The 17,843-nt window shown below is 38.9% G+C and overlaps 1 protein-coding gene and 1 non-coding gene across 4 annotated transcripts in view; both read left to right on the plus strand.

The window, feature by feature from the left end:
- The window catches only part of skic3 (SKI3 subunit of superkiller complex), a 33,977-nt gene extending 17,756 nt beyond the window's left edge, over nucleotides 1-16,221 (plus strand). For all 3 annotated transcript variants that reach the window (XM_057832635.1, XM_057832633.1, XM_057832634.1), the window contains 19 exons: nucleotides 9-65; nucleotides 1,476-1,544; nucleotides 4,070-4,144; nucleotides 4,261-4,402; nucleotides 4,476-4,569; nucleotides 4,624-4,701; nucleotides 6,390-6,514; nucleotides 7,798-7,921; nucleotides 8,004-8,228; nucleotides 8,294-8,366; nucleotides 8,448-8,501; nucleotides 9,574-9,685; nucleotides 9,820-9,948; nucleotides 12,275-12,399; nucleotides 12,487-12,651; nucleotides 14,628-14,780; nucleotides 14,950-15,080; nucleotides 15,170-15,299; nucleotides 15,950-16,221. In XM_057832635.1, the coding sequence (XP_057688618.1) occupies nucleotides 9-65; nucleotides 1,476-1,544; nucleotides 4,070-4,144; nucleotides 4,261-4,402; nucleotides 4,476-4,569; nucleotides 4,624-4,701; nucleotides 6,390-6,514; nucleotides 7,798-7,921; nucleotides 8,004-8,228; nucleotides 8,294-8,366; nucleotides 8,448-8,501; nucleotides 9,574-9,685; nucleotides 9,820-9,948; nucleotides 12,275-12,399; nucleotides 12,487-12,651; nucleotides 14,628-14,780; nucleotides 14,950-15,080; nucleotides 15,170-15,299; nucleotides 15,950-16,027 (2,139 nt within the window). In that variant the 3' untranslated portion in view covers nucleotides 16,028-16,221. The remainder of the gene's footprint in view (nucleotides 1-8; nucleotides 66-1,475; nucleotides 1,545-4,069; nucleotides 4,145-4,260; nucleotides 4,403-4,475; nucleotides 4,570-4,623; nucleotides 4,702-6,389; nucleotides 6,515-7,797; nucleotides 7,922-8,003; nucleotides 8,229-8,293; nucleotides 8,367-8,447; nucleotides 8,502-9,573; nucleotides 9,686-9,819; nucleotides 9,949-12,274; nucleotides 12,400-12,486; nucleotides 12,652-14,627; nucleotides 14,781-14,949; nucleotides 15,081-15,169; nucleotides 15,300-15,949) is intronic.
- Nucleotides 16,222-17,446: 1,225 nt separating this feature from the next.
- Nucleotides 17,447-17,520, plus strand: trnai-aau (transfer RNA isoleucine (anticodon AAU)). The gene has a single exon. It is a non-coding gene; the product is annotated as a tRNA-Ile (tRNA).
- The last annotated feature ends 323 nt before the right edge of the window (nucleotides 17,521-17,843 follow it).

The following is a 17,843-nucleotide window of genomic DNA, read 5'->3' on the forward strand; positions in this document are numbered from 1 at the left end:
CTTTACAGAATGTTGTTGCCTGGACCAACCTCGGCACCTTGTATCTGAAAAAGGATAATATAAAGGTGTGGTTTTCATATTTTGATTTTTTTTTTTTGTCTTTTCACCACTGGTGACCTATAAATCTGACCTGGCATAGAAAAATGAGTCGGAAAATTCCAAAGTAAAAAGCAAAATTGTTATAAATGTGTTTTAAATTTTCAACATTTCTTTGTTAAACCTTCCATCAAAGTCTGATTTAAAGTTATGTTGTCATGAAATGCATGTTGTTAAATGTTCAAAAATGGGATTTTGTAGAGGGTACGCCACCAAGACTGCGAGTCGTTTTGCTGTATCGGGTCACAAATGTACCTCTATTGTTAATTAGGTGTGAGAACCTCTGATAAGATACGAATCGCGATACAAGGCTCACGATAACGATTATTTCACAGTATGTCGATACAACAATTATCGATAACGGAAAAACAAGCTATTTTCATTCTTCAGATATGAATTTGAGTTTCTCATTATTAGACGTCCAATCTGTTTGAAGTGGGAGGAATGGCAGAAAATGCACCGCCCAGTTCAAACGGATTGGTTGTCTGTCAATGGCAGCCAATGAGTTTAATTTGGGGCATTTCAGGGCATTTGCTCTTGATTCTGGGGCATTTCTGGGTCCTTTCCTATTGATTTTTGGTACAGAACAGGAAGTGACCCATGAATCTCCCCAAATGAATGGGCAGTGACCTTAAATCAACATGAAGTATCCTGTAAATGCCCTAATATGAACAGGAAATTACCTGTAAATGCCTACAAAAGACTGGCTGTGAACAGTCTGGTTTCAGTGCCATTGACGCTGCTAGATGTTGAATCTAGTCAAAATGAATTGGTTGTTTTGCGCTGTCAGAGGTAGCTATTGAATTAACATAGATACTATTTGAATGGAAGATTTTGGTTGCAACCTGATTTTCAGTCACTTTCTGGGGATTTTGGGGCATTTTAGGGTCACTTACTGTTAATTTTAGGCCATTTATAGGTCACTTCCTGTCAATTTTGCGTTACAAAACAGGGAGTGAACTGGGAATATCCTTGAATGAATATGGAGTGTCTCAAACTCAACAGGAAGTAACCTGTAAATGCACAAAAATGAACAGAAAGTGACCTGTAAATGCCCCAAAAATCTGAAAGACTGGCTGCGAATGCTCTGGTTTCGAATGAACGAATGTTCGTTCGCCCCTCCCAGTCTGAATGGATTGGGTGTCTAGCACCGTCACTATTCTAGTGTTAGATTTTAGAAAGAACGAAAAGTGGTATTTGGGATGTGGCAAAAATGGCTTTTGTAATGTGTTTTTTTTTTTTTTTATGCACGTGGCAGTTGGCATATCGATAACCTTTTTGGAAGACAAAGTATCACGATATATAATCACTTTGATATAATGTCACATGTCTAATGTTACTGCTTGATCTCCTCTTTTTTTTTTTTTTTTTTTTCTTAGCTTGCGCATGAGGCGTTTAAGGTTGCGCAGTCATTGGAGCCGCTGTATGTCAACTGCTGGATTGGACAGGTTAATTTATTTTGTCTATGTTGCATTGGAAATAGTGATATTACTTGATTAAAGAAAAAAAATAATTAATTAGCTATTTTTAATGAATTAATCTTGATTAATCTCATGAATTAATCTTGATTAATCTCATTTTAATCGCAAACTACTACTTGTCCCCAGATTACATCTTTTAAAAGATAAATAAATCTTATTGAACGACTGGATCAAATTTACACTGGTGCGAATTAGTGATGTCCCGATCTGATACTGGGTATCGGCGCTCACTACGACTATGTTTGGAGTATCGAACAGTATCTGATTCGGTCACAATATCAGATCCGATCCATTAGTTGCGTGTTTTCAGTACCCTTGTGCTGCTGTAAATCAAACCACTAGGCAAATATGGTTGCTGAGTGAGACTACTGCTCTTTAGAAACTAATGATAGTGACAGCATCTTGTAATACATTATTTGTAAACAGAGCATTTCTTGAGGAGGTACCAGCAGGGCTGGGTTTAATACAAAAAATATGAATTGTCATTTACTGGTTACATTATTTTCTGCATTATTAATACTAGTCTAAAAGTATAGGTATTGGATCGGCATTGGCAAAACATATCTTGAAAAAATTGAATCGGAAGTCCAAAAATCAGCATCGGGACATCCCTTAGTGCGAATATTGTTAAAACATTACAAATAATCAGTTTTACATCCAAAACCCTAAGAAATTAAATACACTGCTGGGTAAGTATTGGCACCCCTGCAATTCTGTCAGATAATGCTCAATTTCTCCCAGAAAATGATTGCTATTACAAATGCTCGGATAGTAATATCTTCATTTATTTTGCTTGTGATGAAAAAACACAAAAGAGAATGAAAAAAAAAAAAACAAATCATTATCATTTCACACAAAACTCCAAAAATAAGCCGGACAAAAGTATTTGGCACACTCGGCCTGATACTTGGTAGCACAAACTCAAAAAATAACTGCTAACAACCGCTTCCGGTATCCATCTATGGGTTTCTTACAATGCTCTGCTGGAATTTTAGACCTTTCTTCTTTGGCCAACTGCTCCAGGTCTCTGAAATTTGAAGGGTGCCTTCTTCAAACTGCCATTTTCAGATCTCTCCACAGGTGTTCTATTGGATTCAGGTCTGGACTCGTTGCTGGCCACTTCAGAAGTCTCCAGTGCTTTCTCTCAAACCATTTTCTAGTGCATTGTACTGCTGGAAGACCCATTACCTGTGAGGGAGACCCAGCTTTCTCACACTTTTGTTATGCTGCAAACTTTGTTGGTAGTCTTCAGACTTCACAATGCCATGCACACGTGTAAGCAGTCCAGTGCCAGAGGTAGGAAAACAACCCCAAAACAACAGGGGACCTCCGCCATGTTTGACTGTGGGGACCGTGTTCTTTTCTTTGAAGGCCTTGTTTTTTCCCTGTAAACTCTATGTTGATGCCTTTTCCCAAAAAGCTCTACTTTTGTCTCATCTGACGAGAGAACATTCTTCCAAAACATTTTTGGCTTTCTCAGGTAAGTTTTGGCAAACTCCAGCCTGGCTTTTTTATGTCTCTGGGTCAGACGTGGGGTCTTCCTGGGTATTCTACCATAGAGTCCCTTTTTATTCAGACGCCGACGGATAGTACAGGTTGACACTGTTGTACCCTCGGACTGCAGGACAGCTTGAACTTGTTGGGATGTTAGTCGATGTTCTTTATTCATCGCCCGCACAATCTTTCGTTGAAATCTGTTGTCAATTTTTCTTTTCCGTCCACATCTAGGGAGGTTAGCTACAGTGCCATGGGCTTTACACTGATGACACTTCGCACGGTAAACACAGGAACATTCAGGTCTTTGGAGATGGACTTGTAGCCTTGAGATTGCCCATGCCTTCTCACAATTTTGCTTCTCAAGTCCTCAGACAGTTCTTTGGTCTTCTTTCTTTCCTCTATGCTCAATGTGGTACACACAAGGACACAGCACAGAGGTTGAGTCAACTTTAATCCATTTTAACTGGCTGCAAGTGTGATTTAGTTATTGCCACCACCTGTTATGTGCCACAGGTAAGTAACATCTGCTGTTAATTACACAAATTAGAGAAGCATCACATGATTTTTCAAAGGGTGCCAATACTTTTGTCTGGCCCATTTTTGGAGTTTTGTGTAAAATGATAATGATTTAATTTTTTTCCCATTCTCTTTTGTGGTTTTTCATTGCAAGCAAAATAAATAAAGATATTACTACCAAAGCATTTGTAATTGGAATCATTTTCTGGGAGAAATCGAGCATTATCTAACAGAATTGCAGGGGTGCCAATACTCTTGGCCAGCAGTGTGAGCTACATTTGAGAACAAAGGTTCCGTGTTGCTTGGAACGCAGATTGCAATTAAAAATGTGTTATTATTTTTTACATGTTTTTATTTTTCTAAATTATTAACTGTCGTTATCGCATAAGAGCCCTGCCCTTAATTACAATAGTTTGCCTTTAATTTTTGGGTAAGTACAGAAGTGTGTTTTTGTTTATTTTTTTGGGCCTTCCTGACAGGCACTGATTGCAGAAGCAGTGGGAAGCGATGAAACCATGGATCTTTTCAGACACACCACTGAACTTAGCACACATGTACGTGACCACAACTCTCTAAAAAATGACTTTGAAAATGTACAAAACATACACTTAGCCTTTACTGCGTTTGTCTTTTTTCCCCCCTTTCTTCCTGATCACTCACCTTCATCTAGACGGAGGGAGTAAAAGGTTACGCCCATTGGGTTTGTTCCACCCTGCTAGATAAAAGCAAGAGAGACTCTGAGGTGTACCGTTACAACATAGTCCAGATGAATGCCATCACTGCAGCCCAGGTGGCACTCACAAAGTACACTGGTACGCTATGAAAGTCTACAGAGTATACTTGGGTCATGTAGATGGCCTTGTGAAATGTCTTTGTTCTTTCCAGAACGAATCCAGTCAGATGTTGATGCCTTTATCATGTTGGGATTTCTGAACGAGCATCTCCAGCTGAAGAGACAGGCTGTGCAAGCTTATCAAAGGTATGACGGAAAAAAACATTTCATGATGAAGTTTATAAATTTTCTTTTCTTCAGTGCCATTGAGCTGCTTGATTCCAAATCGCTCACCGAACAACTTTTTTTTGCTCGAAGCAACTACGCTCGTGCTTTATGGTAAGAAATTCTAGTACTCTACAGCAGTGGTCCCCAACATTTTTTTCACCACGGACTGGTATGATGTGTGCCTTTTTTTTCACAGACCGGCAATGTGTGGCAGAAAATTATAGTACTGTAATTTTCGGACTATAAACCGCTACTTTTCTCCCTCATTTTGAATCCTGTGCCTTATAGTCCAGTGCGGCTTATTTGTTGATTTATTTGGGTTAATAGGTAACACAATGACAGCGGCATCGTAAGACCGCCATAAGGCCGTCATAATTATGACATGACATTATATTGGCCATTAATGAATGCTTATTACAGATGTCATTAAGTGTCATCTGGCAAATTATTTCACTAAATCCATTTATGTCCAGCTTGGATCTTTTACATCCATTCAAAAGGGATATAATTTGCCGGATGACACAAAATGACATATGTCATAAGCATTCATTAATGCTCATGGCAGTGTCATGTCATAATTATGATGGTTTTACGACAGTCTTATGGCGCCACTGTCAAATAAAGTGTTACCAAATTCCATAACTAGCAATTAATGAAACAACTAGAACCGTAACTGAAGAAATCATTAATACAGAACATGAATTTTTATGTATTTACATTTGTAGCGCTGCAATGCATGCTAGGAGGAATGTTGGACGATAACAGTGTTGACAGCAGATGGCAGCAGAGGTTGACTGTCTTCCCCAAGAGAACAGTGATGGCCAAATTGAAGCTTCTTGAAGCAATGGTGGTTCATTTGGTCTTATGACAGTCTTATGATGCCTCAGTCAAATAAAGTGTCACTGGTTGATATCTTTTAGTGTAAATATCTCATAATGCGGCTTATTGTCCAGTGCGGCTTATCTACGGACAAATGACATTTTCGTGTCAAATTTTGGTGGGTGGCAGCTTATAGTCAGGTACACCTTATAGTGCGAAACTAAGGGTAAATATAAAATAACACGACTGGGCTAAATACGAACATTAGTGCTGGGAAATTGTACCTCACTATACAATAAATCAACCTTTTTTAACAGCTGCCTCTCCTAAAACTTGACGATAAATATCCTTGGTCACAAGCATAATGAGTTCTTCTCCAATTGTAAAGGTTTCTTGGCTTTAGACATACGGTTCGCCACGAGGTATGATCCTCTCAGTGCATTCACTTTTGTTGCCTCGTTTGCTAGCTTTTAGCCACACATTATGCAGAATAGACTTGGCTGTAGGCTCCTCTTCTGGCTCAGCAGGTGGCCTTTTCCCGTTAAAAAAGCTGTCCAAAGACGTCGCCGCCCGCAGCACACAGCCAACAGCAGCTAACATTCCTGTTTACATTGACTGACGATGGGCTGCTATGGGTGTGCAAACACCCCAGTGATGGCAGCTAACCACTAAAGAGCGAAGTATCTAAGAATGTACCCAGATTAGTCAATAGGTGTGCAAACACCCCAGTAATGGCGGTCAACCACTTAAAGGGCGATGTTCACAAATCTCTCCTCGGATTAGTAAAGAGGCACAGGCCAGATTGCGGTCATTAACAAATTATTATTTCTCTGAAGCCCGGTAGCAAGTAAGCCAAGGACCAGTCCCTGTCTCCGGCCCGGTGGTTGGGGATCACTGCTGTCGAGGGTTTACTGACAGCACCTCTATTCACTATTGTCCTACCATACCAAACAAAAGCAATTCTACTGTATCTCCCAAAGTGCTTGTGGTCGGTGGGAAGAGGCAGTCCGTTGTTATAACACCACTCCACTGGAGGAGCTTAGTGATCTGTCAGGGCTGGCTCTAGCCTACTGCAAAGCGGGGCTCATACAAGACAGCTTCAGCAGTGAGTACCAACCATTTAAATACTATGAGATAAAAAATATATAAATAATGAACTTTAGACTGTTATTAGGGTCGATAGTGTATTTCTATATTTATTACGGTAGTTTAAATTTTATTGCTTATTATTTTTTTATAAATGTAATAATTCCTATAAATATATAAATAATATAAATATAAAATCTACAATTTTTATAGTATCACTACAATTGTGACCTTGCGTCCATATATGAGGACATTAGGTTTTAGGCCATACTTGTAGACCAAACGTTAATATTGTGGCCAAAGTTTTTTAAACTACCAAAATTAAGCACTTGTGGGTTAACCTTTTTAGGCTTATTAATTTAAGGACTATGAATATAAAAAAAACTTGTATGTTATTGGCGGAGAACCAGTTTATTTCTCATGGAAATGCCACAAAAGTAACGGGAAGTGACCCTGAAATGCCCCAAACTTAACAAGAAGTGACCTTGCATCCATATATGAGGACATTAGGTTTTAGGCCATACTTGTAGACCAAACGTTAATATTGTGCCCAAAGTTTTTTAAACTACCAAAATTAAGCACTTGTGGGTTAACCTTTTTAGGTTTATTAATTTAAGGACTATGAATATAAAAAACTTGTATGTTATTGGCGGAAAACCGGTTTATTTCTCATGGAAATGCCACAAAAGTAATGGGAAGTGACCCTGAAATGCCCCAAAATCAACAAGAAGTGACCCAAAATATACAAAAAGTGACCGGTGAGAATTTACTCACCAGTAAAGGAGAGCATCCCCACAGAAAGAAAATTAAGGAGTATAGATTTACTTTTCCCCGTTTTCTAAAAATTTTAATTAAATAAATAAATAAATATTTTAAAAAAAAAAAAAAAAAAAAAAAAAAAAAGTGTATTACTATATTATACATTTTTGGAAAAAAAATTAAAGAGACATTAAGACAGTGAGTATTCACAGTTTTACCCATTTTAGTGTTTTTTTATTTAAAAAATAGAATTAAAAATTGAAGAAATTGTATTTTCTAGTGATTTTTTTTTTAAGTTAATCTCTAACTGTGTTTATTAATAAATCTAAAAAATACTACAATCATTAAGAAATATTCACATAATTTTGTAATCATAATAATATGAAAGTTAAGTTTGTTAAATTACCAAAAATAGTAACTTGCTCTATAAAATCATTCCCTGCCATTGACAACGATAGACATCAGGCTATGAATGCTCATGTTTCAGTGCCATTGACAGCTAATGAGTTATATATGACTGTAATATGCTTATGTTCTTCGCAGCATATGAGCGTGCACTGACTGCGGCCTCGAGTGAAAAGGAGACAGCGTATGTGTTGACAGCTCTTTCGTTGCTGCAGCACCAGCAGGGCAATGTTGACTCTGCCAAGACGCTGCTGTTTAAATGGTAAGTCCACTATAGCCGCAATTTCCAGTGAGATAGTCTGTCAAATCAAATCAAATCAAATAAAATGCATTCATCTTCGCAGCTCCATGTTGAAAGAACCAGTACCGGAGTCGCTTCTGTGTTTATGCGCTCTCGGTTTGGTCCACAATGATACGACGCTAGCCTCTGCTGCCCGCACCGAGCTGCTTAAACAAGGCTCGTCCTGTGCGACGGTTATTGAGCAGCGTTGTCTTCTCACCTGCACCTTACTAGCGCTGCAGGGTAACTACAGTGCAGTGCAAAGAGAGGCCTCCAAAGCTGTACACAGGTGAGTTGTACTTTGAGATAGTGTTTTACTGTACCTGTTAACTAACTTCTTGTGGGTACTTCCAGCTATCCGGGGAACTCTTCTTTGTGGTCACTATTGTCCAAACTGGTACCCCAGTACTACCCTAGGAAGGCAAATGTGAGATATAAGCAAACACACATTATGCTGTATTATGCTTGAAGGTGATGTCATGCTGCTGTTTTTTTGTTTTTTTTACAGGGGGGAGCGATTGCTGGACGTGTCGCCTGTCTCTCTAGTATGACTCTGGGAAAGGTAGAATTACTTACAGTGTCATCATAGTGTGCTCTATTTTAATTCATTGATGGTAGGAGATTAACCAAATCTGCCCCAAAATATAGTGTTTTTACATTGACCACACAATAACTTAATATATTAAAAATATAAAAAAAATCAAACCAGACAGATTAACAGCCTTCCTACTGTTTTAACGGCATTAATGTTATTTCATAGATTATTCATGCCATTCACAGCGATAGACGTCCAATCCATTTGGACCGGGAGGGTCGGGCAGTGATCATTCGATTGCATCAATTACATCAATACCTTGTAATATAATAAATCCTTCCTGGAAATAAATCTAAAATCTGAAAAAGAAAAAAAAATCTGACATTTTTCTGATATCACCATCCAGAGAGTTAACTGTTTAGAGTGACAGAAATATACGTATAATTACAGGCAGCTCCTCTCTTCTCTCCTGTCTGTCTATGATTGTCACCTTATGCTTAGCTATTATTAGCTTTTAGCTTAGTTTAACAGAAGTTAGTAATGGAGATTAAACCTTTGAACAATGCAGGAGAAATTAGGCAGATAGTCAGAACGTCGAGATTTTAGTTCATGCGATGTTTTAGAACTTGCGTGACTATCTGTGTTTGTGAGTGGATGTGTCTCCCAGTCCTGCAGCGGTGCGCTATAGGCACTTATGCAGAAAGCAGACGGTACGGATTTCATCCTCTCACATGTTGAGGGGACTAAACCATTTTTAGAGAAAGGAGGGGTGAGAGAAAGAGTATTCAAATAGAACATTATTGCGAGATTAAAATGAGAACTGAATAGATTTTTCTTTAATTTAAGTGTACAGCTTAAAAATACTTATTGTGTCCCAAATTATTGGCAGCTTACTATGAGGAGGGGGGCGGGGATATCTGCCCTTGAGCCCAGTCCTAACGGAATGGACATCGATCACCGTGAATGGCACTGAAACATGACCATTCCATATCAGCCATTGCAGTTAAAATGGAATTAATGTCTATTGCTGTCAATGTAGGAACCCATTAGCATTGTCTGCTTTGATGTGTTTGCAAAATATAACGATTTCAATCTGTAGAGGGCGCTGCTCTACAGTGGTGTGAACCAACTGGCCTCTGGGCGACACTCTGGAGAGGATTCTCATAGGAATGCCTTGAAGACCATGCAGAGAGCTGTGTTGCTCTGTCCTGGTAACTTACAAATGCTCATTCAGAAGCCCAAAGCATTGGATTTAATATGTGTCTCTAAGAAGAATTTTTGCATGTACCGAGTACTTGCGTTTTGGAAGGTGCCAGTGATAGAACAATGTCTCCTCAACATGCAGACGATCCAGCAGCGTGGGCAGGATTAATGGCTGCATGTCACACAGAAAACACTTCCTGTTATCTCTCTGGCTCAGTTGCTCGCAGGCAAGGACTAGAGCAAACCCTCATGTCGGTAGTTTCTGAGAAAGGTATGAGTTTTATTATTTAGCTGTATTAGATAGGGAGGGAGGCATTTGGGATAAAAATGAAGACTTGTGCACTCATGAATCGATTCTTGTGCCAAAAATGTTTTTTTTTATTAGCTGACACCATTTACCATTAATTAACAATTATTTTTTTGATGAGTCGATTCATATACGAATCCCATGTTATTTACTATCATATTACCCTGGGATCATTATTTTTGCTTTAAATGTGCCTTGGAAACAAAACTTATGTGCTGAGAAACGTTCACTATGAGTATCATGTAACAATATAAAGTTTGCAAAGCAAAAGCTGATGTTTGCAAATATTGATTTATGAGTGATTACAAAGGTAATCAGCTTAAATTTGAAATATTTATGAGTGATTACAAAGGTAATCATCTTAAACTTGAAACTTACATATATGTATAAAATGTTATATATAGAGGTTGTCCCTGGGTTACGAACGAGTTTTGTTCCTACGCTGGTGACCCAAAATTGTGATTTAATCAGAATTAACCCTTTAAGTACCCATAAATACCCCCTAAATCTCAAAATAACTATCCCAAAACAAGCGTTAGACATCATATTAATAAAATTAAGTAAAAAATAAGATACTCTACTGTATTCAATGCTGAGAGGTGGCTGAACGAGACACTAGCACCTTTCAGACATACGCTGAACTCCGGTTAAGTTCCGGGATTAAGCGAGTAGCCCTTATGTCTGAAAGTAATATCTTGGGTCGAATGACACGGACATGAATCGGGTCGCATCCAAGTATAATGTACGGGACTTAACCGGGACGCGGCGTGTATTAAAGCAGTCTTTTAATTCCTGGATCATATCATGAAGGCTGATGACGTATATATACAGTGAGGAGCAGAAGTATTTCTACCCATTGTGATTTTGCAAGTTCACCCACTTAGAGAATAGGTAGAGGTCTAAAATGTCAATCATAGATGCATTTCCACTTATAGAGAGATAATCTAGGGAAAAAAATCTGGAACTCACATTGTATGATTTTTTAAAAATAATTTATTTGTAATTTACTGGGGTTCATAAGTATTTGTACCCCTGAGAATCAGCAATAATTATGACACCCAAAATGTTGCCCGTCTACCTTAAAAAAAATCCACCTTTACCCCATAAGTAGCCACCTACCCATCATCAGTTTGAGCTAATAATTGTCACCTGTGCACCTCACTGTCGGCCATAATCCAACTCTACAAAGCTGGAAAAGGCTATGGGACAATTGAAAAGCAGCAGTTGCAGCAATTGTTCGAAAATGGAAAAGGCTTAACATGATTTATAATCTATCGCGGACTGGGGCTCCATGTAAAATCTCTCCTCGCGGGGCAGCACTCATGATGAGAAAAGTGAGGGCTCAGCCTAAAACTACACAGCAGGAGCTGGTCAATGACCCGAAGAGAGCTGGATGCACAGTTTCAAGTGCTACTGTCAGTAGAACTCTACGGTGCAATGGTTTAAAATCATGCATGCATGTGAAGGCCCGTCTGAAGTTTGCCAGGGAGAAAGTCATGTGGTCAGATGAGACCAAAGTAGAACTTTTTGGTGCAAACTACACGTCGTGTGTGGAGGAAAAAGAAGGATGAGTACAATCTCAAGAACACCATCCCCACTGTGAAGTATGCGGGTGGAAACCTCATGCTTTGAGGCTGCTTTTCGGCAAAGGGGCCAGGATGACTGTACTGTATAAAGCAGAGGACGAATGGGGAAATGTATCGTCAGATTATGAGCCACAACCTATTTCCCTCAATCAGAGACTTGAAGATGAGTCGTTGCTGGATCTTCCAACATGAAAATTATACGAAGCACACAGCCAGGCTGACCAAGGGGTGGCTGCGACAGCCCTGAAACCTGACAGATCTAGAGAAGATTTGTGTGGAGGAATGTGCCAAAATCCCTGTCTCCATATGTGAAAACCTGGTGAAGAACTACAGAAAGCGTCTGACTTCTGTAATTGCAAACAAAGGCTTTTGCGCTAAGTATTAGCACTGATTTTCTCAGGGGTACACATACTTATGAACCCCAGTAAATTACAGATAAATTATTGAAAAATCAGACTATGCGAGTTCCGGATTTTTTTAAATTATGTCTCTAGAAGTGGAAATGCTTCTATGATTGAAATTTCAGACAGCTACCTATTTTCTAAGTGGGTGTACTTGCAAAATCACAAGGGGTGCAAATGCTTCTGCTCCTTACTGCATATATTTTTTAAATTTACAATCTTATTTCACCATTTTATATTTAACTAAAAGTGTAATTTATATATATGTAAAGCCACAGCTAACGCAAGACTTTTGTATCACAGTGCAAGAAGTTCAGGGGATAGAGCGCCCCCTAGCAGAATCTCTGGAAGGATGGGTACTACAACAGGCAGTTAGTGGTCTCATGCTGAGTGGTCAACTTGAGCAAGCAGAAGCACTCTGCTCACAGGTATATTCACTCACATTCCAATCATTTACTATATTTTACGCCTGACTTATTACAGACAGTGTCATTGGATGCTACACTTTGTTCCAGGTGTTGAAAGTGTCACCAGAGCATCCAGCAGTGATGTTGTCACTTAGACAAGTACAGTGCCAGCGTCTCCTTGAAGCCAAAGATAGTACTTTCCTCTCCGAATCTGTCCTGGAGCAGCTTAATAATGCTGTGATGTTGAACCCACACAATATTGCAGCGTGGCATGTAAGAATGAGCAATCATTGTCATTTCAAGCAAAACTGGATTTCAAGCAAAATGGCCTCATTATTCACATTCATTTAGTATTACTTTTCCTTTTTTTTTTTTTTTTTTCCAAAAAGGAAACTTGATTTTTTGCTTGACTTTCTAATGCACAGGTATCAAAGCAGATCTAACCAGCTATGTCATTTTCTGTGGCCCACAAAAGTTTATTGTTAGCTATTGATGACGATAGACATCCAGTCACGTGGCTCTTTTCACCTTTCTGCAATGGATTTAAATTAGTTTGTTACCAGTGAACGTCAATTGCAGCGAATGAGTTAATCATGACTTTATCTTCAGCTTAAATTAAATACAGTTGCTGAAGTCCTCAATGAAAGATCTAGGACTTCCAGAATTCAAAAAATATTTACTGTTTTTTTTTTTTTTTCTTTTTTAAAAGGAAAATATGAATAAATATGCTTTACAAATGTAAAATAAAAAGAATATAGTTTTTAAATAACTTTTTTAGTTAATAAAGTGGATAGATACACTTTTTCTTAAATTGAAAATGTATATGGCGGAAAACAGAGACAAGACTGAAAAAGCAGTTTCTGCTCTTGCACTCCTCTTTAAAATAAACTACTGTATTTTAAGCCAAAAGAACTGTTGTGTTAGATAGAACAATGTGTCTATATGCTGCCATAGCAGATTCATGGCGCATTAAGCCCCCGAACTATTTTTAATTTGTCTCTTTTGCCCTGGAAACCCCCGTTTACAGATGTCGCGCAACCGCTTTTGTTTCAACCCAGCCATAAAAATAATATATTTAATAATCAAAATGTCTGTCATTTTTATCGAAGAATCATTTATTGATGTCTAATATTTCGTTTAAAAAAAAAAAAAAACTTAAAAATGATTCACTCGCATATTTTACACTTTTAAACAAATTACGTCACAATGAAAAAAATGGCGTCTGTAAAAAAGTCACGGATATCTACCTCATAACTATCGATTAATTGTATTTTTTTTGTTACTGTCGCATTTTCCCCAATATGTTAGATGATAAATAATCGATCCAAAAAAAGAAAATGTTTTAAAAAAACATTTTAAGGGGTAAATATATGAAAAAGAACATCTCGACTACTCCTTGATGTCTGCGATTTCTGCATCGCGACCCTTGTTATATTACCATGTTTCACCCATAAAATCTCCCAAAAATCCAGCTGTGGCAATTCACATCTATGTCTTGACACTCGGTGACACATGAAGTTTTTGGATCAAAACGAGGTAAGTACACGATAATATCTCGTTAAAATCATGGTGTCTTTAATTCTGCTCTCGCGTGCTCTCGCCTCCAGTTAGGGTTTTGCTGTTATAATTTTTTTTTTTTTTTTAATGCCCCCCAGTTCAAAATTTTTCTTCCCCCTGAAAATTTTAAGAGATTTTAAGATTTCCAATGACGTATCACACATGCATATAGTACAATTTGAAATTTGGTCAAATTGGGGGTCTCAGAGCAGAACTTCAAGTCACCTGAGTGTTTTCCGCCATATACAGTATTGAGGGGGAAATAAAACAAATATATAAATAAATACAAATACATATTTACTTTGTTTTAACTAATAAACCAAAAAAAAAAAAAAATGATAAAAGAATATTCCATTTCATTATTTTAATTCAATTTTTATTTTTAAATTTGAAAATGTAAATACATTTTTTAAAAGTACTATAATTTAAAATGAAAGCTAACTACGGCTCTATGAATCCCAAATGACCGCTAGAACCTTTTGTCATTCAGTGCTTGCTGTCAGGAGGATTCAGAGAATTTTTATGTCGACGATGTCTCTCATAAATTAATTAGTTGTCATTTCATCTGATAGTCAATCAGTTGTTTAATCGTGGATGCCCTATTTGGCAGATTTAATAGCCCAGAAAGAAAATTCTATGTGTCATGTGACAAAGATGAATTTAACACCCTTGTTCCAATGTTTTCTAACTAGTGGTTAGCCACGGTGTACATCAGCCAGGGTCTACTGGTACAGGCAATCATGGCACTCAGACAGAGTTTGCAGCTCGCCTCCCAAATCGGCCTGCACAGCAGTCAAGTAGCCAGCTTGCTGCGTCTCGCCCTGCTGGCACTGAGGCCCTGCATGGTAAGTAGGTGTTTGTTTTCATACACGAAGCTACACATGCCGTGAGACAGAAAAGATAAAAGACAAACAGCTGAGGGTCAAACAGAAAGTCAACAAGATGAGGAGTTATCCCCGTGACAGAAAATGACAGGACAGTGATTTTTTACGTGTCTCCATGTGGAATTTTCAGGCAGGTGTTCCTGGAAACGACTGGAAGGATCTGGTTCTACAAGCTACGACAGAGGCCTTGAAACTAGGCTCTTCCCCCGTGGCACTCCTCTTCCAGGCTCTCTTACAGTTTGCCACCAAGATGGCTGCCAGGTAAGGTTTTCCTCACGCAACGAAAGGTTACTTTCAAATCCTCGGCTTGAAACACGATTGTTCATTGATAGAGTTTGTGTGGTCTGCAGGGAAACCAGACGACTTTTGGAAAAGCTGGTTTATGTCCCCTCTCGAGAACTTCCAGTGACAGTGGTGCATGTGGCCAGCTGGTATCTTCTAAGGCACCTGCATTTCAAGAACGACCAGGAGCTCATTCATGTAAAGCACACTAGCATCCACAATTTTTCAAACATAGCCACTTTCTTTACTTTTAACTCACTGGCTGCCATTGATGCCACTATACGTCCAATCCATTTGGTTCCCTCCCTGTTCAAATGGATTGGACGTCTACTAGTGAAAAACACATTTAAAGGTACTGTACGGAGTGTTGATTTAAAATACCTTTCTACTCCATACATGCCTTGATAAGTACACAGAGCCCTGACATTTTAACTGAGACTGCCCAAAAATGCCCTTTTTCTTCCTTGTGCACATACACACGCGAACCCACGGCAGCAATGCTGTTTCACCGAGAAAAAGTGGCAAAATCACTTTTCTAAGCTACTTATCTAACCCACCTAAGACTTGCTACTTAGAGTAAACAATCACGTTGCTGGTTTCACATTTCTGATGCCGACTTGATGGGCCAAACGCTCGTCACTTTTTGTTCATGCTCGTAGAAGGATGCACACCAGGCACAAGCTTAACACAGACTGCAGTTTCGCTTAAGGCCGGAGGTGGCAGTCGCGACTAAAAAGTGACAAACTCCGTATAGCACCTTTAAATTCACATAAGGATGTAAGGAGGCACATGAGTTGAAGTCTATCACCATCAATAACACTGAGTTCATGTGTTTCATTTTCATGCAGGTACTTATGGAGCATGCTGAAAGAAATGGGGATCATCGATTGAAGGACTTCCATTCACAGCTTGATTCTTCATCCTGAATATTGCTCCAGTGCCTCGTTTACAAAACAATCAAACAAGCAAATGATAAAAAAAAATGTATATCATCCATCTATCATCTTAAGCCACATGGAATCATTTCAAACTCAAGGCAACTCTGTATCACAACCCCCAGAAGATCTTTGGTGTCCACATTCAGTATGAAATAAAGATGACAAACATTTTTCTTGTATTGATTGCACCTTATGAATGAACACCAATTAATACAGTAACATGAAAATATTGGCTGTACCGGGATTCACTAATAAATTGGGCGCTTTCAACTTAGACCAAGAGGACCAGAGTCCATTTGGAGAGCTATCTCGCAGCAAAACTTGCATATGAGTTGTTGGAAAAAGTTCAGCATTCACACTGCACCAACCGAACTTTCCGAGTAGCATCACGTGGACGAAAGGCGCACTCATTGATTGGACAAATAGAAGAGGAAATACCTCTCTCCTGGGAGGGGAGGGAGCGTAGAGTGTCACAGTGTGGTGCTGTGATGCTGCATAATGTAGCAAAGCATTATTTTGACATGTTAAACTATATAGTTTTTTTTAAATTACCGTCGTTTATTATGCAATGATAGTATAACCGTGCATCTGTATGTGTCATTTTTCTTCTCAACTGACTATTTTGTTCAGCAGTTGTTTGTATGCATGTATGTTTTAAAGAAAAAAAAAAATAGCAAGTCACCGCTCGGCCAGCGCAGGACGCTCTCTACCGACCCGAGCGAACTGGAGCATATGAAAAATGCATCAGGGTGAATTAAAACACGAAAGGGAACTGCGTGGTGCCCCAAGTCACACAGGCATGCAATCGCTCTCACTTTTGTGACTTTTTGGACTGTCAATTGTAGCCACTTCCAGGAGAGCAAGACTCACCAAACAGCCACCCCAAAAGGGTCAGTCTGTCTCGGCTTATGTCACTCTCACACGATAAGTACAGCAATTCTGAGTATCTGATTCTTTGTATCAAATGCAACTACTTAGCAGCAGAACAACATTTGCCCATGGTGCGTCTGTCATCTTGCTACTGTTGATTTTAAATAGCGCGTGCGCTCTACTTCTGCTTCCAAGGATGCCCTGCGTGTACCGTCACACCTTGGAGCATCACAACTCCACACTGTAACGCTGCGCATAAAGCAAAAGTGCACCCTGCTCCAGTTGCATTCACAAGCTAAGATGGGTGTGCTTAAAGAGGACCAAAGACCTACAATTTGACCAGACCTACAATTTGACCAGAGTTCGTTTGTTAGGAGTTTGGATGCGCGTTCACATTTACAAAACGAAGCGGACTATCTGAGAAAAAGAACTCCGGTTCATTTAAAACGGACCAAACAGTCCTAGTGTGAACGTGAACAATTCGGTAAACTCGGCAGATCAGTGATTTAAATCAAATATTTCTATTTCGGACAGCACGGCCGGTTAGCTCAGTTGGTTAGAGCGTGGTGCTAATAACGCCAAGGTCGCGGGTTCGATCCCCGTACGGGCCACTTCTTTTTTCTGGCAAGCACACCTGATGTGTTGTCTCACAAACTATGCTTTTCCAAACATGTTGTAAACACATAATTAATTACTAAATAAGTTTATGTTTTATTACACCGACGTCCTATTTCACTCTACTGAAATTCTTAATGTATCACTATAAAATGACTATTTCAAGCTAGCGTATGGCAGAAATGCACATTGTCAATAACCCTACACATATTTCCACCCCACCTTTGAGTATTTACAACTATCATCAATTATGCATTAAGCTGTTCTCATTCCCCTCATCTCATCCCTATTCATCCTACATTTAAGCAACAGTGATGGA

This window comes from Corythoichthys intestinalis, chromosome 3 (genome assembly GCF_030265065.1).
Source record: "Corythoichthys intestinalis isolate RoL2023-P3 chromosome 3, ASM3026506v1, whole genome shotgun sequence".
In the NCBI taxonomy this organism is placed as follows: Eukaryota; Metazoa; Chordata; class Actinopteri; order Syngnathiformes; family Syngnathidae; genus Corythoichthys; species Corythoichthys intestinalis.